The 26,941-nt window shown below is 48.9% G+C and overlaps 2 protein-coding genes, 2 long non-coding RNA genes and 1 pseudogene across 11 annotated transcripts in view; 3 read left to right on the forward strand and 2 right to left on the reverse strand.

The window, feature by feature from the left end:
* ST6GAL1 (ST6 beta-galactoside alpha-2,6-sialyltransferase 1) overlaps positions 1-3,027 on the forward strand; it is a 29,972-nt gene extending 26,945 nt beyond the window's left edge. For all 8 annotated transcript variants that reach the window (XM_072344772.1, XM_072344773.1, XM_072344775.1 and 5 more), the window contains 2 exons: positions 661-835; positions 1,558-3,027. In XM_072344772.1, the coding sequence (XP_072200873.1) occupies positions 661-835; positions 1,558-1,799 (417 nt within the window). In that variant the 3' untranslated portion in view covers positions 1,800-3,027. The remainder of the gene's footprint in view (positions 1-660; positions 836-1,557) is intronic.
* A 6,712-nt stretch (positions 3,028-9,739) lies between these two features.
* The window catches only part of LOC140256192 (uncharacterized), a 49,362-nt gene continuing 32,160 nt past the window's right edge, over positions 9,740-26,941 (reverse strand). Inside the window, exon 5 of the long non-coding RNA XR_011904654.1 lies at positions 9,740-10,046. This is a non-coding gene — a long non-coding RNA (uncharacterized lncRNA). The remainder of the gene's footprint in view (positions 10,047-26,941) is intronic.
* On the reverse strand, positions 13,824-16,646 carry LOC140256250 (uncharacterized). The gene is made up of 3 exons (XR_011904670.1): positions 16,619-16,646; positions 14,261-16,530; positions 13,824-14,044 (listed from the first exon to the last, which is right to left on the reverse strand). It is a non-coding gene; the product is annotated as an uncharacterized lncRNA (long non-coding RNA).
* On the forward strand, positions 20,852-21,784 carry LOC140256271 (G-protein coupled receptor 35-like; annotated as a pseudogene).
* On the forward strand, positions 23,197-26,703 carry LOC140256331 (G-protein coupled receptor 35-like). The gene is made up of 2 exons (XM_072344778.1): positions 23,197-23,346; positions 24,658-26,703. The coding sequence occupies exon 2, from the start codon at positions 24,661-24,663 to the stop codon at positions 25,615-25,617; it is 957 nt and encodes a 318-aa protein (XP_072200879.1). The 5' UTR covers positions 23,197-23,346; positions 24,658-24,660; the 3' UTR covers positions 25,618-26,703.

A 26,941-nucleotide genomic window follows, 5' to 3' on the forward strand; every position in this document is an offset into this window, starting at 1 on the left:
GGGGTTGGGTAACTCTAAAGATGTAAGCTAATGTCACCTCTCCGTGTCAGATTTTCCCTTGTGGGCAATGCAGTCCCTCTGGCAGTAAGAAAGTAGAAATGTTTTGCTCAGTCCTACATCTCCAAGTGGTATTAGGGTATATGCACAGCCCGTGTAAAGTCGGTGAAACCAGGATGGGGTATTTTTGGCATAGGAAAAGGTACCAAAATGGCTTTCAGTGTTTTTGCTGGAAGTAGAATGTTGTGATGCAAATGAACTCAGCCTGCTGGAGGAGGTGGTGGTCACTCCTGCAGCATGGGATGCTTTGTGCTCAAGAGTGGAGAGGCACAAGGGTCTGCAGCACTGAGACTTCTCAACATCACTAGCTGTTGGGGTTGCAGAGTGAAATGATACAAGAGAGCTAATCTTATATAATAGTACTTCTTTGCCAAAGGGAAGAGATACAGGTTTTCCCCTTCTGTTCATTAAGGCAAGTCCCCTCAAAGACTTGAAGGGCAGGTTTGGTGACGTTGGGTAGCAAGCAGCATGTAGAGATCCAGCGGGAGCTTTTCCCCTTGGCAGCAGCAGGTTAACCCACTGATAGCCTTCCTGTTTGCCATTGGTTGTAGGAAAGAGCATGCTGCAAATAAAACCATCTGCCCTCTTGTTTTTGTTTTCCAGTGGTACCGAAAACCAGACTACAGGTTTTTTGAAGCCTACAAGTTATATCGTCTTAGACATCCGGAGCAGCCCTTTTATATCCTGAATCCAAAGATGCAATGGCAACTCTGGGATATTCTGCAGGAGAATTCCCTGGAGCATATTCAGCCTAACCCACCGTCTTCAGGAATGCTGGGTGAGATAACAGCCCTCTAAACTTCATGTTCAGCTTACAAGAGTTCTTCAAAATGTCATTTTCCAAGGCAGATATGTAGTTACTGGGAGTGGATAAGCGGCAGAGAGACTGACTTTGTACATGGTCTGATAGTGACAGGACAAGGGCTTTAAACTAAAAGAGAGGACATTTAGATTTGATATCAGGGAGAAATTCTTTACTCAGAGGGCGGTGAGGCTCTGGCACTGCTGCCCAGAGGAGTGTGGGCGACCCATCCCTGAAGGTGCTCAGGACCAGGCTGGATGGGGTCCTGGGCAGCCTGAGCTGGTGGGGAGCAGCCAGCCCAAGGCAGAGGGCTGGAACTTGATGGACTTTAAGGACCCTTTCAGCCTATGCTATTCTATGATTTCTGCCAGTTAAACACCTCATGTTCTTTGCCAGCTTTGCTCTTGCCTGTACCAATTCCCTTGTAGGAGCAAGACAATTGCCTAAGAATACAGTCATGTTATTACAGCATGGCTGTCACTGTAAACAGCTCGCTCTGGTTGAGTCCATCAGCCGTGTTGCAGCTGCACCAAGCAGCTCCATCCAGCCTGGTGTGTTTTCTCCCACTTTCAACTGAACTTTGGAAGGAGGAAACCCTTCCCCTTAGAGTGGGGTGCTTCTTGCCTGGCCGCTCACCTCACTGCAGTGGTTTACGTGCTCTCTGGGCTGCAATGATGTTTGTCTCTTTCCCTGCGCAGGCATTGTGATCATGATGACGCTGTGCGATGAGGTGGATGTGTATGAATTCCTCCCTTCTAAGCGGCAGACGGACATTTGCCACTACTACCAGAAGTTTCACGACCGTGCCTGCACCATGGGAGCTTACCACCCCCTCCTGTTTGAGAAAAACTTGGTGAAGCATTTAAACCAAGGCACCGATGAGGACATCTATACTCACGGGAAGGTTACCTTGCCCGGCCTCCGAAACATACATTGCTAGCACATCAGTTTTCCTTGTATTTAGACTCTTGACTGTTGAAGCACTTTGAAAATCAGGGTTGTGGTATCTGTGATGTCTAAGCACTGGTGTGTTTTGACAGCTCTTCCGCGTCGCAACACTTAGGGCTCTTTGGCATGGCTTCTCCAAACTGGAAGGCAGTGCAATACATTGTGGTACATCCACACGGTGTCTTCGTGAGCCTCTGCAATAAATGTCCTCCTTGTGGGGCTGGGCTCGTGCAGCTGGTGGATATCTGTCTTCAGCCCAACTGATGATGCTGTGTGGGAATCACGGGAGATGCTTTCTAAGCAGAGACTGCACGAGTCCGAATCAAGTGCTGATAAAGTTCAGCTTGCTTCAAAGGGGTTCTGACAGCTGAAAGCCTGATCTGCTGTGAAAGAAGAAACATTCTTTAATGCTCGTTCCTATCACTGTGGAGCTCTTTGGAGCAGTGATTTAAGGAGTCGCTGTTAGAGCTGGGTACCGATAAGCTCAGCTCCTAGTCCAAAGTATTTGATTTTACCATTAAAATAAGCAAGGCAACTTCCTCTCTAAATAGAAGGCTTTTAAATCATCTGGGTGGCATTTTTGGCATATGAGAAGGGAGGCAATTCACAATTCAGGAACTTCTGCGAGATATTTTTAGACATTTTAGTGGAGTGGGGTTTTTTTTGTTGTTTGTTTTAATAATTTTAAGCAAGTTTTATTGACCATTTACTTCTCCAGTACAGTGTCGTGTTTGGTTCAGAAATGTTTTGGTGGTGGTGGTGAAAGGCACAGGTGGGAGAACTCAATGGAAGCTGGTACTTCTTTCCAACTCTCTGCTAATCTACCTCTGTAATTATTGGCAAATTGTTTTCTGTCTTGTCTCCAGTCACAAAAAAGCCACGTAGCAGCTGGACGGATGAGATGCAGCTCTCTAGAAGCTAAGCAGGGCCGTCCCATTGCTGCTTTGTGCTTCCTGAATGCGTGGCGAATAGATGCGTTGCCTCCATCCTTCATCAGCAGTGAGGAAGGAGATGTGCTCTGCTCCCCGTGCTGGAACTCAGGCAGGTGGGATCAGGGCACCTTTTCCCTCTCATGTAGCCTCATGGTGGAAGCAGCAGCCCTGCAATCTCTGTGTGTCAATGAGAACACCTTCTGAGTCCTTTTCCATACTGCTGTATTCCGTGGTTATCTGTAAAGAAAACCTTTTCTTCTCTTGTTTCGAATAAACCCTGTGAAGTCATTGACTCATTCTTACCTCGGTGAAACCAGTGTATGAATATTGTTCCTGGGATGTAGGGCCTTGCACCGGAGCAGGTGGGAACTGCAACGTGCTCCTTTTGGTGGGCACGTGGCCCTTGTCTGCCCCTCGGTGAGTGTTCTTTGTTGGGTCTGTCACTGATGTACGTCACTGATGTGGACATGCTGGGGTTGTTTTTGTTTTGTTTAATTTTAAATTCTGACCCTTATGTCTCATTAGGCATTTGGTTTCTTCCCTCATACTGAGCTGGTAGGGCAAGGTCGTGGAGCTTCTCCTGCATGTAGCACTTAACTGCTACCTTCCTTCAGTGTGTGGTGAGCAGAACTGGTTTGGGCCAAGGTGGGAGATGAACAGAGAAAAGCTGACTTTGGGGTCGACAAAACCTACTTTTGATACAGTTTCTTTCTCTGACAGCAAGAGAAAGATGCAGCCTGTAAGGACATAATGCTGAATTTACCTCCTGACTTATCTGCTTCACAAAGCTGAGTATGGCAGTTAGCATAAGGGGGTGCACGTGGATGACTACCTTCCTGCTGAAGGTGCTCTTAAATTCAGAAGCCCAGCAGCAGAAAGGAGACCCTGCCATGTTGTCAGTGTTAATGCTGAATATGATTTTCAACGTGATACGGAACTGGATGGGGAGAGGGAAGGGGAGGAGCGGAGGGAGTTGACTGAAAGCGCTGTAGTTCGCTGCGTGTAACTTCTGGCAGGAACGAAATCTCTTTAAACAGAAACAGATACTTCCCAAAGTGCAGTGAACTTGTTTTGCTGTCTGCGTGCCAGTGCTGAGCGTGCAGCCTGTTTTGAAGGCCAGCGTGCTTTGAAAGTAGTCTTTCTGGGAACAAACCCAGCCTGAAGTGCCTTTATTTCCATTCATGCTGAAATCTTGCAGTGCTTTTTCTGCCTGGCCCTGGAGTCCTTTACAAAAACAATAGCACACAGGAGCCCACACGATTATAAAATCTATAAAAAAAAGAGGCTTTTCAGTAGATGCTGATGGATGTCTTTCGTGTTAGGAAAAAGCTTTAGCCCTGGCATTCGTAATTTGCACTTCCAAAGAATTCTGACATCTCATATGGGTTGGTGAAGACCCTGGAGTGGGAAGCAGCTTGCACTGACCGACTGGGGGGGGCCTTCAAGGCTGGGTTGGGTTAAGTGCTGGGCACCTCGTCTGATGGGTGGCAGGAGGAGCTGGAACTGGATGGCCCATTTCGTTCTATGGTTTTATGATAGGATTAGTGGGGTCATGGGTACCTGCACGTGAAAGAATACAGGACCCTTCTCCTTTGTGTGGTGGGATGGGTGACTTGCTAGCCCTGCTGGTGGCTGTGCCTGGGCCATGGGGTAAAGGGAGCCAGCAGCAGGGGGTGTTTGATGGGGATGTTTCTTTTCATTTGTGCCCCTTTTTATATGATCCAGCAGCATCATCTGTCATAGAAAATGAACACCTACTGCAGCAGGGAAAAATAGCAAATGCGTAGCTTTGGTGGTATGTGTGAAGGAGGAAGTGGTTTGTCAAGCCTATTTTCAGTACTGTTTGCCATAAAAGGGACAATACAGGAAATGGCTTTAAATTCAGTTTATTGGTTCTTTGACTGAGCTGTTATATTTTAACCCAACAGTGGGTTAATATGGTCCAACAGTGGGTTAATATGGTCCAACAGTGGGCCGCCACATCACCGTGACAGCCTGCAGGGCTTCCTGGGGCTTGGAGGGCTCTGGATCCAGCCCTGAAGCTCAGGCTGTAGGATCTGGGACATTGAGGGAAAGGAATCACAGTATCACCGAGGTTGGAAAAGACCTCGAGGTCATCCAGTCCAAGTGGAATCGCTGCCATGTAGGCAGCATCTAGCTGTGCTTTCCTTTTGTACCTGCTCAGACAGCACTCACCTGATGCGGTTAGAAGAGGACATCCTAGGAGAAAGAGACAATGTGAGCCATAAGTGGTAGAAAGCAGCATCTTATAGGCTGACACTGAACAGCTCTGATGTTGGGCTGTTATTAGGTCTAATCTTTTTATGGGACTGAGGTTTGTTTTCAGGAGCCCAGAGCTGATCAGCATTGCAGGCTGTGGAGTAAAAGCCCTTGGCTCTCTGGATGCAGACAGTCCTTCTGTGTGGTTAGCAGAAGAAATAATACAGAACTGCAAACGTTTTGCTGTTTTCTTTTCAGCTGACTGCCTTGAAGCCCTGACAGTTTGTAGCAGTTTGGAACTGTGCTAAGAACAAAGGAGCCTTTTGAGACGGAAAGTTGAGATGGTTTTGTCCTTTATCCTTTTACTCTGCTTTATTCTTTTACCTCGTGGAATCCGAGCCAATCAAAATACGTGCCTTTCATCCGGTGTCTAAAGTTAACAGTGAACGCACGCCATGCTGGGACCCTGCTGGAACAGGTCAGTAGGAGAACTCTGGAGATGGGCCATGTCCTACTTGTACGCTGTAAAGAAGACACTGATGTAAGTGTGTGCTGCTCAGGATTTGATTTTCTTTTTGGCAAAGGTCACAGCAGCACCCGTGCTCCTATTAGGCCCCTGCAAACAGCATTGAGCTCAAATGTATTCGATAGATGGGTGTGACGAGCAGCCAGGTTAGGTATCCCATCCCACCCAACCCTCATTCCATCTTCTGCCTGGGAGAGACAGCAGTGGTTCTCGACACTAAATTCCAGAGCAGTTGGCAATGCCTGACTATCTCCTGGCTTAAAGGTTTTGATTGTGAGGAGCTCATGTTTCAGAGATCAGCGGGTCAGAGGGCTGAGGCTGCAGGGCCTTTGCTGCAAGGCTGCGTGTTGCAGTACTGCTGTGAGTGCTGAGTTAGTGACGTCGCTCTGACCTTGCACCTGAGGCACCCCTCAGGAGTCACTGCTTGCTCAAAGCATGGAGACTCCCATACCACCTCTTGCTTAACTGCAGGTTAAAACTTTGCTCTTTATTTACCTGCTGACGTACCCCATGCTTGAAGTATGAAGGCCCTGGGTGGGCTGAAGATGGGACAGGGTCCCCAGGAAGCAGCCGGTTGGACTTGCTGCAGCTCATCCCAGGATGGGGGAAAGTGCTTGCTCTGACAGCATGGTTTCCATTTGCCAAGCACTAAAAATGAAAAACCTTAACAAATGTATGGTAGAAGTCAGCAGGAAATTGCATTTTCTGTGAGAAGGGGAGCGCTGTGAGCTGGGTTTCAGGAAATGATATTTAACCAGTGCCACTCCAACAGCTCAGCGCTCCGGGTCCTGCCTGGCAGCCATCGGTGTCTAAACTCAGTGCAGTTTTGCTGCAGGGTTAGTATGGAAAAGCCGTTCTACTGAACCGAATACACAGCAGAAATCCTGCAGGGCTTCAGAATTGGTTCCCATTCACAAACCTGAGCACCTCTGTGCCTGCTGTGTTAACCTGAGCGAGATGCTCCGTGCTGATGTGCCACTGTGCTCCTCATGTAACCCGGTTTGCAGTGTTCGGTGTCACTTAAGGAGTCTGCTCCTGCTCTGATGAGGCTCTGCTGGCCTTTGCTGCCACATGAGGTGTGCATACACATGTACGAGGGGAAGAGACAAGTTGGCTGCCCTCTTCCTCACCAGGGGTGTGCAGGAGATGTGCTGGCATATGGGGTCAGGAGCCCAGGTCTTGTCTGTCTGCCATCACATGGGAAAGTACAGCTATTTTAGTACTTATCTCAGCCATTGCAGGAGGGGAGAGCCATGCTCACATCTCTTTTTTTCCCTAATTTTCTGGCATGCTTTCTCCCTGGAAGCCGTAGCTATTAGCATTTATTCTCTCAGGACTCGATGCCTCTCTTCATCTCTGAGTCACTTGACAAATTTATCCAGCACTGCTCTTTGCTGCGATGAGCAGTAATGAGAAACACTCTGATCTTGAACCGAAATGGGCCAAAGGGAAGAAGGGATGTGTGTGTGTGTGTGGTGTGTCCCTGGGCTATGGCTTCTTTACAGAGCAGCTGGATGTGTGTATTTATTGCAGGAAGGTGGAAGCTTGGGGAGGCAATGGGGGACTCTTCTGTCCCAATGGGGGGACTCTTCTCCCAAGCAGGCTTTGGGATGGCCTGCTGGTGTCTGAACCATCCATGCCATCAGTGTTATCAGGGCAGAGAGCTCACGTGGAATCCCTCTGGAGCTGCAGCAGGTCAGTGCTGGAGTGTGATGATGACCCAGAGCTGAGGGCTGACCTGTGGAGCTGAGGGCTCCAAGCTGGTTGTGTAGGAGGGTGCTGTGCTGCCTGCCTGCATCTCATGCTCACCCTGCAGTCAAACCTCCACCTCAATGGCTGCTGCTGCTGTTTTCTGCCTGGTTGCTGACAGACGTGTTCCCACAGGCCCAGCTGGGTTTTTGTGCTTCACATCCTAATTGCTTCATCCTTATCTGGAAATGAATTTGGAGAAGTACAGCTAAAACAAACATCCAGTCTTGTTCTTGGAAACACCAATGTCTGTTTGCCAGACATGTCTGTGACCTTCCAGGTTAATGAGCAACGTTCTGAGGCCGCGTGGGGCTGCACCTCTCCCCTAGTTGGGCACCAAATGGAAGGTCAGGTAGGTGGAGAATGCGGTGGGGAATGGGGTCAGCTCAGGATGAGTGGGGTCTCTGGATGATGGGCAGGTGTAGGGCCATCTCTATAGGCATTCTTTCACGTTCCAAGCCTCAGGCCAACAGTAAGCTTTAAAATAAACAATAAATCCTATTTTTTCCCTCAGGAAGCGTCAGTCAAGGGAAGCTACGTTTGCAGTGTAATGCAGTAGATTGACCTTATGGGTTTATTTTGGAATGTTAAAGCTGAGTGTGTGTCCGTATCTGGATTAAACGGTCCCAGCAAATGGGTTTTATCTCAGTACGCCACGGTGGATTCTGGCGAGTAGAATGGAATTGGCTCATAACTGCTTAACCTCTGCACAAGTTCCGCTTGTGGATGCTTTGTTTCGTTTTGTTCTTCAAGTGGTTCATCCCAGGCTGAAGGAAAGCACCGCTTCTGGTGCGTGGGTTAATGAAAGGCTTGGTGAAGCCCTGCTCTGAGAGCTCCCAGCAGCTGGAACTGTAATGCACTGCAGCTCAGTGCCCCCTGAAGCACTTGGGCACAGCCTAGAGGAGTTTGATGGCACTGGGGATGGATTTGGCAACTCATCAACAAACATGGGCTTATAGAGCAAGTCCCAATACCTCCTGCAACAGGGAAAGTCCAGATATTTACCAAACCTGGGTGAGTGAGTCACCTTGGCTTTTTTGTTCCCTCTACCGTAATATGTTGCAGTTGTAAGAAAGCTTTTACATTGAAATGGCTATGATTTTTCTTTTCTGGGGGGTTGCAGTAGAAGGCACGTGACTGGAAAGCACTCATTGCTCCCTGTAAGGTGCACAAGGGATGGTTGGGACCATGACATGCTGTGTGTCCCTGAGCTGGGCCCCCACGTGTGGCTCTGCCTGTGGCACAGCCCTCAGCTTGTGCATAGGGCCATGTCAGAGCATGGAAAAAGATTGTGAAACCTTCTGCTGAGATATTCGAGCCCTCAGTGTTTTTCTTGCTAATTTTGAACCCGTGAGATGTTTCTCATGGGCTATTTATAGAGCAGCTTGCTCTCTAAAGGCCCAGCGGGGCCTCAACCAGGGACACCAGCCAGCACAGCCATCATGATGTGCTTTGGCTCAGATGCGCGGGGTCCAGCCCCAAGGCACTCAGATGGGTGTTGAAGATGATGTTGGTGGGATGGCAGTAGAGATCCAGCCTTCCCACCACCATCCCGTTACACTTTGCTGTTGTGTGACAGGTGGCAGCAAGGAGGCAGTGTGACAGAACGGTGTCTGAAGCAAAGCTGTGCCTCTGAATTCTCCCATGCTGGTGAAAATACACAGCTGTATGTGGTGACCATCCAGGTTGGGTTCTCACTAATGCATTTGCTGTGTGCCCCTACAGGACTGTTGCTGGCTGCCCCTCCGCTCCCTCCTGTGCTTGTGTGCTCCTCAGGTGTTCTCTCTCTGAAGCAGTGGTTGCATGAGATTTGGGGCTGCCTTTCTAACACCTCCTGCTAAGAGAGAGCACAGGTGAGGCTCTTTTAAGCTCTCTCTCTGCAGTTATGGACTAGGAGTGTCTCCTTATCTCTTTAACCTTCACGTAGCCCTTGCCTGGAGGCACTCGGTGCAGTGGTTACTTTATCCAGCCTGCTCTCTGGATCACAGATTTCTGAACAATAACAAAGAGGGGCAGCAGGGGCAAGCCTGGACTAGAAATCAGTTCAGAAAGACCAAGAAATGAGAGGGAAACAAAAAATGCATCACATAATGAGGGATCCTGGCTGCCATGGGACCCATCCTGTCCCTGCTCAGCAACCAGCCCTGCCTTGCAGAGACCCAGCAGGGATGCTGCAGGAGGGAAGCCCTTCTGCTTGGGGCTTTAGCTTTGGTAGAGGCATTGCTGGCATTTACTCACAGGCCAAGAAAACTGCAGTCAAGCTAAGCACACAGCTAACCTACCCCCATCCCTGCTCAAGGCCAGGTTGGATGAGGCCCTGGGCAGCTGGATCTGGTGCCTGATTTTGTGGTTGTCAACCTGCCCACAGCAGGAGATGGTCTTTAAGATCCCTCCCATCCCAAGCCATTCTATGACTATGATTCTATGTTTATGGCTGGCCAAAGGGATTTTTGACTGGGGTAAATCCAGTTTAATTTGTCTGCCTGCAGCATCCAAACAGTCTACCTGGCAGAAAGATGAATAAAGCAAGCAGCTGTGGAGGTGGGAACTGCTCCGCAGGGTCTGTGCTGTTTCATGCAGTGATCCTTCAAACCCATCAGTGCGTTAGTAACGGGCTGTGATTTCTGAGCTGCCTCCATTGATTTAGCTGGTGTCTCACGTGTTGGAAGTGATGCAGGGCTGTCTTTGCAGGGTGAAGGCCGTGGCCACAGAAATCCAGAAGCAGCCGGTAAGCAGAGGTTTAATCAGCACGAGCAGCTCTTGGTGTTGGGATGGGCAATGGGAAATCCTCTTTGGCGTTCCAGGCAGTTTCCTGGGGGAATGTATATTAAAAACAAATGAATAAATAAGGGAGAAAGGAAAATGCTGCTCATAGGGCAGCAAAAATCAGAGAGCTCTCCCAGGGGCTGAGTGCAGGCAGAGGCAGCAGCACGTCCTCCTCCTCTGAGAGGCAGCAGCAGCAGCCAGAGCTGACAGACAGCCTCATGGAAACGGTCTGCTCACTGGGAATTTCTCACCCCCTTCCCCACATCTTTGCTGCCAGACTTAAAATCAGAGGTTTACACGGACCTTTATTTGCTTTTAACTCTGTTTAGCCACCAGGTGGTGTAAGGCTTCACTCAGGCTGGTGATGGAGCAGCTGGGTTGTAACATGTGGGTGGGGATGGCCTCGGGGCTTTGGGGAAGAGGTGCTGTATTGAATTCATTCGGTTGTTTTAGGAAAGGAAACCCATAGGACCCTTTGCTCCTGCTTCAGGTAAGGTCAGAAAGGCAGACAAGCCCATACCATGCAATGCTCCCTTTTAACTTCTTAAGGATTTTCTCCCTTCCTAAAAAATACCTCTTTGTTTTCAATCTGATACTGCCAGGAAATGGCTTTGCAGGTAAGCAAGGCAGGTTTGGGTTTCCTTGCCAGCAGTCAGAAAGGATTATTTTCATCCTGCAAGGCCAGAAGGTTTTGCTGTCCTCCCACTTCTGCAGTTCCCCCTGAAGCATTTCTGCTGTCAGATATGCGACTCCTATGGTCAGCAAAGGAAACCTGAGACCTGCTGGGCAGATATTGGCATTCAAGGCACCTGCAGAGAACTTGTGCAAAACTTAACCAGGCTTATCTGAGTTTTATCTGGGTAACTTCCAGAGCAAAAGTGATTGCACAGATGTGGCCCAGGTGGACGATTCTTCACTGCTGGTTCTGGGGTGGTCAGAAAGCCAGCCCAGGTTTATTCATTCCTGCGTAGTGTTCACGTGGTGAGGCAATGATGGGCAGGAGAAGGAGAATCTGATGCAGCAAACAGTAAGAACGGGTTTAAATAGAGGTCACTGTGGACACAGTAAATTCCTGATTGATATTGTTACTCCATACTGTGCAGAAACAACAGAGTCATCACATGGCTGTGAAAATACACACGTTGTGTTCTCAGCAACAGTTGCAGTGATTGCTTGGTGGTGTCCAGAACTGGAGGGAAGGAAAGTTCTTCAGACCAAGGTGAGCACTGCTGATGCTGCAAGTCAACCTCGGAGGGCTGAGATGAGGTAAAAAGCCACAGCTCTGCTGCTCTGGCTCTGGGGAACTTCTGCCTCTCAGCCCTTGCAGTTTGCCAAGAGGAACTGGATGCATTGCAGGGATCAGCCAGGTAGCCAAGTTACTGCTGCTATGGCTGCTGGGCTCTGGGTTTTTTCCTGTGTGTAGGAGGGCAGTTGCTGAGCCCCTATGAGTTTTATAAATCATAGAAACATAGAATAATTATGGTTGGAAATGACCACTAAGATCACAGCTTGGCACCAGGACCTTCTGCAGTGCCTGGCAGCCCCCTTAGGCCTCCATCGCTGCAGCTGGAGGCTTTCTGGCTGAAGCTGCAGGCAGGAAGAGCTGACTTAGCAGCAGGGATCAGAGATGGAAACTGGTTTTTAAATAGTTGGGATTAATTTGAGGAACAAAAAAGCCAGTTATTGTCCTGATTGGGAAACCTTTCTGGAAGGGAGTGAGTAGACCTGCAGGCTGCGGGCAGGGGGCTGTGGAGGCTCCAGCAAGAGCAGCTGCACATTTCTGTGACCACAGAATTCTTGGCACTTGGTTTTCTGTCTGGGACAAAATGTGATTCTTATGGGTAGTGGAACACCTTATGCACAAGGAAAAATACTACAGCCTTTGGAGAACTTTAGAAGTTCGCAAGATTGAGAAAGATCTATTGTCAGGTTTAATCATCACTTGGCATAGCCAAGACTGCAACCAGCCCATGTCCCAATGTACCATATCTACATGACTCTTAAATACCCTCAGGGATGGGACCTCCATCACCTCCCTGGGCAGCCCATCCCAGCACCTGTTTCCTTGCACCTTATCACTTGTCACCTGAGAAATGAGACCACAAGAGATGAGCACTGTTGTGAGCATTTGTGCTGTGCAGGAAGGAAGGCTGCTGCTTCAAAAGCTGCTGTATCCATTTTAAAAAGGATTGAAAAGTAGCTCTGCTGCACAAAGAGCAGGTACACCCCCGTTCTGCACCCTTTGCAGCTGATGCAGCAGGTTGATGTCACCACCGCTACGTCTGGCTTTGGTCAGAGGGGCAGAAGGGAGCCTGGTCACCCCAGTAATTCCCAGCAGCCTCCAACTGCAATGACAGCCCTTGGGTGAATGAAGGCAGCAGAACTGTGCAAATTAGCTTTTCTTTCTTATCCCTAAGACAGGTAATAATCCTCCTACTGGGCTAATTACAGCCAATGAAAATAACTCCCACTGATTGTATTAGAATAATAACCACTTCCATGAAACAGAGTGAATAGGGATTATTGTTTTGTACACGGCTCTCCCTTGCCCCATCTATTCTGCCCTCAGTAAATCTCAGTGTAATTAATCACTGAGGATTAAACACTGCAGGGGAAGGAGGAGGAAATTATGTAAAAGCAAAACGCTGCTTGGCTTGGGCTTACCATAAATTTGGGTTATCTGTCTCAAAGAATACATTTCCTAGTCTGACTCCAATGCAATAAACCTATTCTCAGGTGTGTATGGAGCTAATGTAGAAAGGCAGTGACTGTGGAAGAGCTGGGTTGGCTCTTTGGCTATTCCAGAAGCAAAAGAATACACAGAGGGGCCTCAGCAAGCAGCAGACAGGGTAGGACTTGGGTGCTCATCTTTAAAGGTGGAAACCAGCCTCAGAGAAACCAGTCGTTAAACTTTGACACCTTCTTTCCACTTTGCTAGACATAATTTAGTACTGAGGGCTATCAGACACACACAGAGACGAAAATAAAGAAAACAAAACACACACAAAAAACAACAAAGAAAAAAACAAAGAAAAAAAACAAAGAAAAGGATGTGCGTCTATACATATCAATACATATCACAGAATGACCCGCGTTGGAAGGGACCTCAAGGATCATGAAGCTCAAACCCCCCTGCCTCGCAGGGCCACCAAAATTCCATGTATAGTAGGTCAGGTTGCCCAGGGCCCCATCCAACCTGGCCTTGAACACCTCCAAGGATGGGGCATCCACAACCTTCCTGGGCAGCCTGGTCCAGGACCTAACCACTCTCCTAGTAAAGAACTTCCCCCTAACATCCAACCTAAATCTTCCCTCTTTCAGCTTAAATCCATTTCCCCTTGTCCTTCTATTATCAGCCCTTTCAAAGAGTTGACTCCCCTCCTGTTTATAAGCTCCCTTCAGGTACTGAAAGGCTGCAATGAGGTCACCCCACCGCCTTCTTTTCTCCAGGCTGAACAAGCCCAGCTCCCTCATCCTGTCTTCATAGGGGAGGTGCTCCAGCCCCCTGATCATCTTTGTGGCCCTCCTCTGGACCCTTTCCAACAGCTCCACATCTTTCTTGTACTGAGGGCTCCATACCTGGACACAGTACTCCAGATGAGGCCTCACAAGAGCAGAGTAGAGAGGGATAATCACCTCCCTACTGGCCACCCCTCTCCTGATGGAGCCCAGGATACCATTTGTTTTCCATGCTGCAAGAACACACTGCTGGCTCATGTTAAGTTTCTCATCCATCAGGACCCCCCAGGTCCTTCTCTGCTGAGCTGCTCAATATATATTGAGTGTGTATACACACACACACACACACACACACACACACAAACATATTTATTTAATAGAGTAACAGAAGGGTCAAGATGCTCAAAAAATTTCTGGTCTACCACCAGTCTTAGAGGCAAGAGGTCTCCAAGGAGAGATCCCACTCTATTCTCTCCTTCCAAGTCCAAGGGCTTCACTTAGTAAACATTTTCCTGCCATTAACCTTTGCATTAGTTGCCCTATGACAGGTCACAGCAAGGATCATCAGAGAGGGTAGATAATAGGCTGTGAAAACAAAGGAAAATGTTAATGGATTCTTTCTTCTCTCTTTCAAAACCCCATTAAGGCTTCTCTACATGTGCTAAAAGCCAAAGCGCCCCATGCACTCAGGGGGCTGCAGACCTTTACAGAAAGGACTTCTTCAGACCAGGGAAAGGACACACAGTGCAGAGCCTCCACCAGGCTGCTCTCATTTGTTAGGTTACCAGATCACTAACTCACTTCTTTGCACTCCGAGCCACCAACCAGGCACCCACACTGAGCTGGCACCAGCTGCCCCTTCCACGTGCCATGGATGTGGCTCTCCTACTGCTGTCCAGGCAGGATTGCTTTATACCTGCAAGGCATAAGAACATCCCCTGATGTGGCTTGCAACCCTCCTGCAGTAGTATGGCCAATTCCTTGCTCTGAAGGATGTGGTATCTCTCTAAGCAGGGGCTTGAGGCCATAGAGCAGCAAACATCCAAATGTCATGGGAAACATTGCTGCCCACACACTGCAGGGCTGTCCAAGTCCCAGAGAGGCTGCAGGTCTGCTAACAGCTGCTGTTTTCCACTGAGCACAGCCAGTTGTTCCAGCATCCAACAGAATGATTAGAAAAACAGTAGTGTTAATTAACTACTCCTAAACAGACTGGAAAGCAAGATGAAGACCAGTAGTGGTTTAGAGGAAAAGCAATTCAGTGACTGGGAATGAGGAGAGCAAGGTAAGAGGTTTCCTGTGAGAAAAAGGTTTGCGATGAAACATAATTGAGTGGAAGGGAAAGGAGGAACCACAACCCATTGAATTAAGCATGTAACCAAGCTGAGCTGATTGCTTCCCTGCCTTAAGCACGCAGCGTGGTTTCTTGGGTCAGATTTACTGGCACCAACCATTTCTTTATGAGAAGAAAACTGCCAGACAGTGAAAGTGCCACCGGGGATTTGTATCAGTGCAAGGGGCACGCGGTGCAGCCTGCACTCGGTGTGGGTATGTGAATTTTGGTAACGTCAAAGGAAATGGGGTGCCTGGGGCAAACCTGGAGAGGGTGGCGGTGGTTTCTGCTGAGGAAAGCAGAGCTTTGCAGCTCCTCTGATAGTGTGTTAGCCAGGCTGCTCTTTATCTCAATACAGGCATCACAAGAGTTTTCTATGTAGGCATCACAGCTGCCCACAAGTTTTCCTGCCCCCAGACCACCAGTACTGCAGTGAAAGGCTATTCTAAACAATGGACAGTGGGAAGAGGTGAAGGGTCAGAAGCCCAAATAAGAAGCTGTTGTGACTATTACAGAAGCAAAGCTTGGGCAGGTTTAGCAGTCACTTGACTTGCACCAAGTAAAGCCCTGCCCCCGACAGGCACCCAGTGGCACTGAGGTCATGAGAAGATGTTAATCTGCAATCTAACCATCCATATCGCTAGCATCTGGAAAATGTATTGCGGCCAGACTTTCGTAAAGGGGACCCGAGGGGAAACTTGCTGCTTTCCTGAGTAAGAAGTTGTGGTCAAAGGCTCTAACACAGGTGAAATGTCAGAGCGAGGCAGATGAAGCCCCAGCCACCAGTTCCTTGTTACATGGGATCCAGCACATGGCAGTTTGCTTGCGCTTCCCAGCACTGTGCGCTCCCCGGCTCCTGTATCTGGAGAGCAGCACTATGAGCTGTACTGCATCATCCTCACCACATTTCCTGCCCAGGTGTTATTCCCTCACTATAGGAAGTACAGAGTCCTTCATATGAAACTCCACGTTGAATCCAGTTACTCCAATTGCAGAGTTTGATGTTATATTGGATGCTTATTTGCAAGCATAGGAAGGAAAAAAACATCTGTTGTCATTGGCTGGTGTCATCACCCAGCCCTGGCAAAGTCCTTCTACATACAAATGATTGTACCACAATGCAGCCTTCTGGATTATAAACACAGGACTGAGATCCTTATAGCTGAAATGTGGGAAGGAGAAAGAAATAAGGTAGAGGGTGTTTGCTTTGCTGCCCTGTTGAAGGTGGTGCAATTAAAGGTCGCTCAGCATCACATGAAGTTTGGCATCATCCCACGTAGGCGTTCCTCCTGTTTCACACCACAACCTAAACCACACAGTCTAGCCTTGTGTAGTGCACTACATGTTATCAACACAGAAACAGATGCAATCTGTGCTAGCATCCTTCCATCATGGGAAGTGGTAGGAGGCTGAAGGAAACACAAAGGGGTGTGGAGGAGGCTCGGTTTTTCTGGGTTTGTTTCTTGCAACAAAGTTGTCCATATCTTGAAACAGGCTCCTGATAAAGCTGACCTGGGATTCATTAGGCAAAACCTTCATCCTCCATGGCTGATGATGGCTGTAATCCAAGCTGCAAGCTACAGCAATAGGAATAGGCTGTCTGTAGGGCCTTTTTGTGTGCCTGCAAAGGACCAGAGCCCCTGCAGGGAAAAGTCTCACTGCTGTGAATTTGTAGGAGCTGAGACTGAAGCCTCTTGTTTGGCAACCAACCCAGCAGACCCACTGCAGTGCTGTAATGCTATAATGTGATGGAAAGTACAGCAATAAAAGCACGGCAGCACAACTCGAGGCTGCAGCAAATACAGAAAAAAAGAAAACCAGCTTACCTTCAGAAGACCTCAGGTAGGCAGGGAGCTCCAGTGAGATACTCTCACCTCCTCTACCAGCCCTTAAATGAGGTCTGGGAAGGGCTGGATCCTGGCTCCACCCTTGCAGTCACTCAGGTACATTGCATGCACCTGAGCTCCCTTGAGTTGGCCCTGCCTTCCACCAGGTGCTCAATCACTGCTTCAAGCCATGGCTTAGCTGTTCTGCTACACCCACCCTCCCTGGATGGCAGCACAGGGCAGAGCAGTTCTGTGGCTGCAAAGTACATAACAGTGACCACATTATTGACCGACTGCCAGCATTACTTTTTCTACTGGTTTAAGTAAAGTCAGTGATGCTTTCAATAAAAAACTCAGAGGCTTTCTATGCTCAGTGACCTCAGCGTGTTGATCTGCATGTCTGCATGCTCACTTCTTTTCTGGCTCCTAGGGGAGCAGCTCTCCCCAACACCAGGGGTGCCATGTCACTGACCCCAAATGGGAGCCATCCCTTGGCCCTACACTGCACTGTGCCTCATGATGGATGGGGCTTCTCCCCAAAATGACCTTCAGGACCCCACAGGGAGACCTGTGGACAAGACACGTGCCCACACCATGAGATCTCCTCATCCTGCTGGAGCTCCCCCATGCAGTGAGACAGCCACAGCCATGTGTAGAGGTGGGTGACAGCTGTGCAACATATGAGTCACTGCCCATCCTGTCCCACTTTGCATGGCAGAGTTCATGCCTCAGATCACACACTGTGGTAAGCGTGGGCACCACCAGCACGGAGACGGCCAAGGCTGAAGGCTTTGCTTTCCCTACAAACACAGGCTGCAGGAGAAAGCAGAGCACTTGTGCCCACCTGGCTAGATAGGAGACCTCTTGAGTCTGGTGGATGGTGAGCACAGCTGCAGCAAAGTGCTCCTTTCAGCCAGTTGTCATCATTCTACTGCTAACTGAAACAGCAGGGTCTGTGTATAGAAGTGCATATCTGGCAATGTGGCTGTGTCCTGTGCCTCAAGACTCAACAGCTTAACTTGCTGCACTGCCAATGCACAACACCCCCAGCCCCAAAGGAGCAGTCCAGCTCTAGGCTGCAGAGCCAACCCTCGCTTGGATGATTCATTCCCATACTGGTTTCTCACCCTCTGTGGACATAAACATGCTAATCAACAAGTCTCCCATAGAGGGAAATCACCCTGCTGTGATAGTTTCCACTGCATCACTTCTACCAGACACTGAAGCCCATTGCCACCCTGAACCCCCAGGGAACTCTTTGTATCCTTCCCCTGTGCCTTTTTCCATTCAGCACAACTCTGTGCTTCTTTTGGGGGTGAATGCAAGGTATGTAAGCCTCCATGTAAGTGGAGCAGTGTGAGTGTGTTTCATCTCTGTGACCTTCTGTTAGGTGTCCTGATCTGCACCTCCAGGGCACCCGCTTTTTCAGTGCCCTTATGAACAGCCAACAGCAGCCCTGCACCAAAGGAGTGTTGTTACAGCCCTGCCATCACAGCCACCTCCTGCTACACCACTGCCCCATGCAACAAACCCATCCCAAGGGGCTCTTGGAGCAGCCACGTCCATCTGAGGAGGCTGTGAGATGTTCTCCACCCTACGGACTGACTGTGCCATGCACTGAACTGTCTGGGATTGCACAAGGATGACACTGCACCTTCAGCTGCTCGAATAACAGATGCTGCACCTTCCTGGCTGTGCCCAGCCTGGCTGTCAGCACAGCAGCCCAGCTCTGCATTTACTGGGCACACCCGCTAGCCAATGACCACACTTCTAGGCAGTGCCAAGTGATGAGGCACTGAGTCCTCATGGAAAGTGTTACAGCCAGCAGATGATCTTATTTTGCAGAACAAACAAACGTGGGATCCTTCCTCACGCAGGAGGAGGAGGTGCTATAGAAGCCTTCAAGTACTTGTGAGCCGTCAGTTCAGGTGCATCATGTGTGCCTGACCAGAGCTCCTCTGGCCCTACTCCTTCTAGGCTGCCGCCCGTACCTGCTGGGACTTTGTGGCTTCACACCTGCAGGTAACTTCACTCTGTCTTTGTTGTCGTGCTTTCCATGCTCAGGGGCCTGCTGTGGTGGGGAGGAGGTGGAGGAAGCCTGGCTTCTCTGATCCAGCACAGATGCTGCCGCACATGGTCCTGCTCAGCAGCTGTACTGCTGAGACGTTCTTTTCCTATGCTTGCTGCAGGAAGAGCGGAGCAGGCTGCTTTCTAACAGCAGCTGGCAGCTAGAAACCAAGCTATTCTCTTTGTCACCCCAATGGGTGTTGGCCACCACAGTGCTGCTGTGACACCTGCTGTGCCCCCAGCTTCTGTCTCATATTGCTTTCTCCAAGCTCCCTGCTCAAGGCTAGGCAAGAGCTGGAGAAAAATGTGCTCAGCCCTGGTCTTGCTCCCACATCCCAGCTTCCCAGCCTGCTTCAGTCTGTGCTGTGCTGCACTGTCGTCCCTCTGGTCCCAGCCTGCTCCAGCTCCTGCAGGAGCAGTGAGATGCTCCGGTACTGCAGCCATCACCTCATCACCTCTGACCCACCTTAAGTAGCTGGAGATTGTGCTAGTTTATCATGCAGCATCTCTTTGAGGAAGCTTACTGTTCACCCGTACTTTATCTGTGCTGCCTGGTCTGCTTTCACACCCTCTGCCAGCTTCCTCCCTCCTCCTGCAGCCTGTGAACTCCTTGCCAGCAACACTTGCAAGCCCTGAGCTGCAGGGCAGGTCACTGGTGGTTTGCCTGTGCTGTACTTCAGCACAGCCAACCTAAAGCAACCTGGGCATCAGCCACACCTGCAAAGATGCAGTGAGCTTAACATGGCAGCTGCAGCATGGAGGAAGGTGTTTCCCTGCTGCTACTTACTGAGGTTCAGAGAGGTTTTCCTTGGGTGACAGTAAGCAGGCAGCAAGCGGCAATCTCTGTTGGGAAACCCAGACTTGAGCATGTAATAACCATGTGAAAGCTCTGTGCAGGAGTCACATTAACATCTGCTGGTGTCCAGGATGCTTGTCTAACCACTCAGCACTTGAGGTATTTGTGCATTTATCAGTTAGCAGGCCTGCAGCCCAGTGCTAGAGGCAGCACCCTCACTATCTGAGCACAAGCTCTGTGTTGTTCTCAGGGACAAATAACTGCTTAACCAGGGCTCTGCTGTCACAGTGTCTCCCTGCATCTCCGAGGATGTCACCAAATCACCCACCATTAGTGAAATGGAGACTGACTCCCAATAGAGTGGTAAAATCTTGCTTTCAAAACAAAAGGTTATTTTCTTTCCGGTGTGCACTGAGATGCAAGCAGAAATTCCACAACATCACTGATTCAGAGAAAGCCCTGTGTGCAGGACACACAGAGCTGCTTTGCATATAATGGAGCCTGATAAAAGCTGATTTTATCAGCTCTTCATACAACCAGCACTGCCATGAAGCATCTGGCAGACAGTGTGACAGAGGCTCAGGACCTACTCTTACGTCTTGTGGGTTTCCCAGGGTGTTTTCCCTGAGAAGGCAACACTTACGCACTTATTTGCAGCTCCTTGTCACGCAACAGCATTTCCTCTTTTGGCCAAGCCTTTCTGCTTTCTATTTGCAGACTTGTACTCTCTTCTGGAATGAACAGGTTTAACGTTTGTTCAATCCTTCCTTCCCTGCAGCATGCCTCACTCACTCCCTTTGGGTTTGGTCATGCCTTCGGGATGCAGGACTTGGCTTCTGCTCTGTTTTCTTCATCTCAGAGCAGGATCCTGTGCCAGGAGACCCGTTAGAAGAGTTTCTGCTCATGGGTTATGCATGCTTAGTGTTGGCTGCTTCAGTCCCTGCCTATCTCAAAACCAAGTCTGAATCATTTTGTCTCATCCGCACAGGTTGGCTTAGAGAGCTAATAGTGACATTATCACAGGTTGTCCTGGTATCCATGTGTTCTCTGCTGCGTGTCATTCCCCCCCTCATTCAACAGCTCCTATTTAATTGAGGCTGCCTTCTGTGGCCTATTGGAAGCGCTCCCAGAGATATTTACTCATAAACTGAGTACACATAAACAGAGCTTGAGACGGAGATGCATCCCAGTTACAGTCTGCCTGGCAAAGCCAATCTTGTGGACTTAAACTCACATTTATAACAGAGTAAATATTTCCTTAAATGCCCTTTTTATAGGAACCATGTATCTATTGAGAGGTAGGAGGGTCTTACCATTTCTTTCCCCATTTCAGGTCTCAGACCATCACATGCCATTCACATATAAGGACAATGAACGAGTCCAAGAGCTGCAGTCTCGCACACATAGAGGTGAATCCCCATGTTCGTGTTGCTGAATTTGTTCTATATATCCTCACTTTCTTTTTTGGAGCGATTTTTAATGTCCTTGCCCTATGAGTGTTCTTCTGCAAAATAAAGAAGTGGACAGAAACCAGGGTTTACGCCATCAACTTGGTCTTCGCTGATTTCTTTGTCATCTGCATCTTGCCTTTCATGGCATATTTGATCTGGAAGAACTCAGCTCGAGATGAACTCTGCCGGTTTATAGAGGCAATGTACTCCATCAACATGTTAGTGAGCATCTACATCATTTCATTTATCTCCATTGACCGGTACCTCGGTATAAAGCACCCCCTGAAAGCTAGGGCCTTCAGGTCTCCATCCAAAGCTGCTCTTCTCTGTGGGCTCCTGTGGCTCGCCGTCACCATTGGAAGCATCTCAAAACATCAGCAGAGATATGCTGACTTCTGCTTTCAGTACGACACCAGCATGCCCACCGCTCTGATACTGCTTTCCATTTTCTTCGTTTTCACTCTTCCATTAGCAATCTTGACCTTTTGTTCCATAGAAATCATCAGGAGCCTTAAGAGACAGCTGAAGACAAACTCACTGGAGGAGAAGTCAATCCAGAAAGCTCTTTACATCATTTATGCCAATCTGTTTGTGTTTCTGCTCTGTTTCCTGCCTTCCCACCTCATAGTCATTGCCAGGATCGTAATGGAGCACACTGAAACTACCTGTTCCTTGATCCACTTTGTGAAGAACTTCTCCTCCATGACGCGGTGCATTGCCACATCCAACTGCTGCCTGGACTGCGTCTGCTACTACTTTGTGACCAAGGAGTTCCAGGAAGCCATCCTGCTGCCCAAGTCCAGCACTGCCAGAACGACACAGTCCCATTCTGTGCAGGCACATGTTGGCTAAAGAAAGGAAAAAACTAAACAAAAAGAAACCACAACCAAATTCTATAATGGCAAGAGAAGATATGGCAAGAGAAGATATGGCTGTGCTGTTATGGGGATAGCCACCCCCCTTTCACTCCAAGGAGAACTTTGTCATGTGTATCATTGCTAAGCTGTAATCTCTACTCCGTGTTTCTGTTAAGTTGATAAATTGTTTTATTCAGAGATGCCAAAGTGAGTCTGCAGTGGCGGTGCATTAACGTGGTCCCTTCCCCTCCATGTGTTACTCTTATGGGAAGAAGGGTGGCCCATGCATGTTTTATTTCAGGCTTCAACTAAAGTCAACTCAACCTAAAACACAAAAGCCAACAAAAAACAAGTCCGTACTGTGCTTTATCCCATGGTGTATCTCAGATTGCTTGCATTAAAACAATCTGATGGTGCCAGGCTGGACACCAGGTTTGCCCTGCTGGCAGCAGTGCAGGCTCAGGGTAGCATCACACAGCTGGACACAGCTGGGCACACCTGGGTTTCCACAGTCAGCCCACACCTCTCACGTTTCCATGGGTATGTGCTATGAGTAAGCAGCCCAGAAAAGCCAGTGGGGAGAACAAGGTAGGAGGGGGAGGGGGGAAGAGGATGATCCCCTGTGTGTTCTTCATTGCTGCCTAGGAAAGGCAGCAGTTTTCTTTCTAAATACTGACAAATCTCAGTATCTGCTGCCAAGTGCTGCCCAGGCACTGCCTGAAGAGAGCAGAGCACCAGAAACTGCCCTAAGGGAGCCCTGCTGTGTCCTGAGCCATCCCCTGCCTGTCTGCACAATTTCCCCACCTCCTGACACCCACAGAACTCTCCCCTCCGTGCCACTGTCTCCTACCTGTGCCTGGTTGGCCATAACTGCCAGTTCTGGTGTGGTCTTTCCCATCACTTCCATGAGCCATGGAAAACAAGCACCATGCAGAGGACAAGTGGGCCCACCACGTCTGCCCCCATCTTCCAAAAAGCCAAAGAGCAACATGCCAGGACCTTTGCTCTGGGCCCACCTTTGCACCAAGCACTGATGTGCCCCCCCAGGAAAAGCCACTACCACTCCCTCTGCTTGCTCTGCAACCCCACCCAAGGCAGCACGGGATGCTGGGCTCCCAGGGGGTCCTTCTGCTGCCAAACGGGCAATTTGCAACCATTGTGGGTTTTATTTTAAAAAGGATTTGTTTTCAAACCGCTGCAAATATTAAATCTTAATTGCTTGTTTGTGCACATGGAAGCAGAGGCAGAGCAGGCTGGGTGCAAAAACAGATGGTGGTGAAGCACTGAGCTGATGGGAGAGGAACAATAGAGGGCACCAGAGACTCGGTCGTTCTAAAGAGGAGGTGATAAATGAAGCACTTTTGGGGAACAAGAGTTCATTGCTGTGCTTCAGCGCTCCCGAGCTGTCCCCAGCTGGGCAGCTCTGCTCAGCACAGCATCAGCCCGCTCAGCATCACCCTGCACAGCATCACCCCACAGCACCCACAGCCCTGGCATCTCCTGAGCCACTGCAACCTGCCGGAGGACTCGACCTGAGGACAGCCCCATAAGAAGCAGGTAGCTTTTAATTCTTCTTGCATGGATATGTGGCAGTGATCTCTGTTTCCTGAGCTCCTTCACAAAGCACTGCCCAGGGCTGCCCACTTGGTAGCAGTGGTACAGAGGTGCCTCAGTTCCTCCTGCTTTCACAGATGTGCTCTGTTATTTGGCAGCCACATGTGCTATCCAGGGAGGTCTTCATCCCATGCTGTGGTCATGTGCCACTCCTCTTCATGCATCTTCTGTGAGGGGACACCCTGCTCTGGGCACACTGAGGCATGGGACCAGGGGATTGCTGTGGGCTCAGCACTCACGTGGAGCATTCACAGGGCTCAGTTGCTAGGTGGGACAGTGGTTTGCAAGCAGAAAGCAGCACTTCCACTGCAGGATGGTGACAGTAGGCTTGCAGGCAAGAGCTGTAGGGTGGATGGTAGCACTGTGCAGCCAAGGACCTGGGATGCTGGAAGCTCACAGGAGCCAGGACACAGGCTGCATTTCAGCCCTTCCATAAATTGCATTCTGAATGCTGTATCTCTGTAATACCACCCCAACTCTGGCACTGGGGCAGCTGCTGAGCTTTCTTCTGACACTGTCAGATCCAGCTTCCAGTCTTGGACACTAAAAGCAGTCCATGTAGTTCATGCAGTCAGACCGTTTCTCCACAGTTTAGATATTAGGGCTTAAAAGCCACTGACTTATAAGGCAATGTATCTATAACAGATGACAGGAATCTGACTGTTTTCTTTTCATGCTTCTCTATAACTGCAGACTGAGTCTGATTCACCCTCCGTGGTCTTTGATGGTAGCAGATAGTAGGAGATGCCCTGAACTATTTACAGAAGCACCAGGAGATAGGCTAGAATCTTGGATTTGTGTTTTCTGCTCTGGCAACATTTTGGCTTCCTGTGCTGAAGGCTGAGATCAGACAGGTGTGCTCATTTTCCCCTCCTGGTGCCAAGCCATACATCTCCAGCAGCCTGCAGGAGGAGTGGTGGTGCCCATGGCACACACTGTGCTCCAGCCTGCAGCTGTGGTCCAGGAGTAAATCCACCAGAGCTGTCCCATGACTGGAAGGACCTGAGTCCTGTGTGGGTCCATGGGCATAGCAAGACCCAACAAACCCATCGGGTGGCTTTGGTAGTAAAGCAAAAGAGGAATGCTGCCCAGCTCTGCTTTGAGCTATCCTAAAGCAAGAGAGCCAGTCTCTTGTTTGAGAGCTGGGTTTCCAGCAACCAGGAGCCATGGAGCCATGACTGAAGGCACTACCATGGGACCTGGCCCAGGGGACTTGTCCTAGCTTGGTCTATCACCTGCACCCTTTTCTTGCAGAGAATGCTCACCATGCAGAACTGCACAGAAATCAGCAGCGTGTTGCAGGATGGTATTATGCTATTTCAGCTGATCGTCTACATCCCAGTCCTCACTCTGGGGCTCCTGCTGAACACCATTGCCTTCTGGGTCTTCTGCTGCAAACTCAAGAGATGGACTGAGACCCGGGTGTACATGATCAACCTCATGATTGCAGACTGCTCCCTGCTCTTCGCCCTGCCTTTCCTGATATATTTTACCAAGAACAAGCATCCCATAGACAAGCTGTGTTTTGCCATAGAGACGATATATTTTACAAACAGTCCTATGAGCATCTTCATCATCATGCTGATTGCCATCGATCGATACATTGCCATCAAGTTCCCTCTGAAAGCAAAAACTCTTCGATCCCCACTGAAATCAGCCTGTATCTGTGGGTTCCTTTGGATAATGCAAATAGGTTATTCCTACTGTGGCACATTACTTAAAAAAGAGAGGGAAAATTTTTGCTTTCAGAAGCATTCTACTGAGCCTACATATTTAACAATGTTCTCCATTTGCTTTCGGTATTTGATTCCCCTGGGGATTATAATTTTTTGTTCCATACAAGTCATCAGATGTCTCAGAAAGAAGATGGCCAGCAGCCTCCATGAGACAAAGCTAATCCGGAAAGCAATCCACATTGTTTCTGTGAATCTCTGTGTGTTCATCTTATGTTTTTCACCGATCTACATTGCACTAATCCTGCGGCTTGTGGCGGAGTTTGCTGGAGCTTGTCACCTGCTCTCAAAAGTTAGGGTTTCTATTCAGATCCTTTCGTGCTTAGCCAATTCCAACTGCTGCCTCGATGCATTCTGCTATTATTTTGCAGCCAAGGAAAGTCAGGAATTTCCCTCTCTGCTCCCCAGTTGTTTATCAATGAGGTCTAAGATGAACCAAAGCCAAGACTCGCAGCAACCCACAGATCAAGTCATAACATAGAAAAAGGACAGTGCACTATAGATGCTAAGACCAAACTGCTGCACAGGTTCTGAGGCAGAGGGAATGGGACCACGTGCAATTGCTCTGAGTATGGGCATTTCTATAGAAAGGGATTTGTTAATTACTTGAATTTTGTCCTGCTCCTGTCGCATTTAATGCGGCTCAGATTATTGCCTTCAATAGCTGCATCACAGGTTCAGGTGTCTCCTCGTCAACAGAGAGATCCCCATGGTACAGAGAATAGCTGATAAAGCCATTGTTTAGACTGCACACTTTGTTGTACATATCATGCAGCTTAACATAAGAAACTTAGCACAGCAATGTATAAAGGCACTTCTACTACTGTAATTTTTGGTCATTAAAATAAGGGAAAAGTCACTCCAGAACAACACCAAGCCTAAAACATCTGTGTCAAAGCATTTGCCAGTACAGTGGTAGTTTCCTGCCACGCTGTACAACCTCAGTGCCTGCCTATCACCAGGATGCTGGCTCACATTCAGTCTGACTGGCCTGTAGCTCCCCTGATCCTTCCGCCTGTTGCTGTGGATGGGCACTGCATTAGCCAGCCTCCAGACAACTGCATTCTCTCCAGTTGGCCAGGACTGCTGGTAAATTACTGACGGTGGCTTGGTGAGCACTTCTGGCAGCTCATTCTGTACCTTGGTTCACAAATGTCCAATCTTTTGGCTTGCCTGGGCTGCACTGAGCGATGAAGAACTGTCTTGAGTTGCGTATACACAGGTTGCACCAAAAGTAACATCTCCTATTTATTTCCATGGCAACTACAACAGCTACAAAGAGCACAGTAACATTATTTGATAGAGCAGATTCTCAGATACAAAACACTATTTTTCATCATAGTCCTCACCATCAGCCATGCCTTTTCATCGGCAATGAACAGAAGCCTGCGTGCCACACTCCTCAAAACACCTTTGTGGAGAGATTTCCTGCAAGTCTGAAGACACGATCAGACTTTTCTTTGAGTTGAATGTCTGATTACAACTCTATACATTCCATTTGAAAGATCACAGGTAACGTGTTTATGTCAATTGAAAACAGAATTATGAATATGCCAAAAAATCTGAAGATTTCTTTTTGGCAATCTTAAGACCTAATCTCAAACTCCTGCATCAGAATGGAAAGCATGGTTGCGTATTTTTCTCTGTTCTCAGGACTGTGCTTAACCAATGTATCACAATGCAAACAATTATTTGCTGTCACTTGCGTTAGCACTGCTCTGTGCCCTCCCCGTGCCCTGGTTTGAGCCCAGACAGTGTTGGTAGGACACTGATGTTGTTACTGAGCTATGGGTGCATGCTTGGGG

This window comes from Excalfactoria chinensis, chromosome 9 (assembly GCF_039878825.1).
Source record: "Excalfactoria chinensis isolate bCotChi1 chromosome 9, bCotChi1.hap2, whole genome shotgun sequence".
NCBI classification, from domain to species: domain Eukaryota; kingdom Metazoa; phylum Chordata; class Aves; order Galliformes; family Phasianidae; genus Excalfactoria; species Excalfactoria chinensis.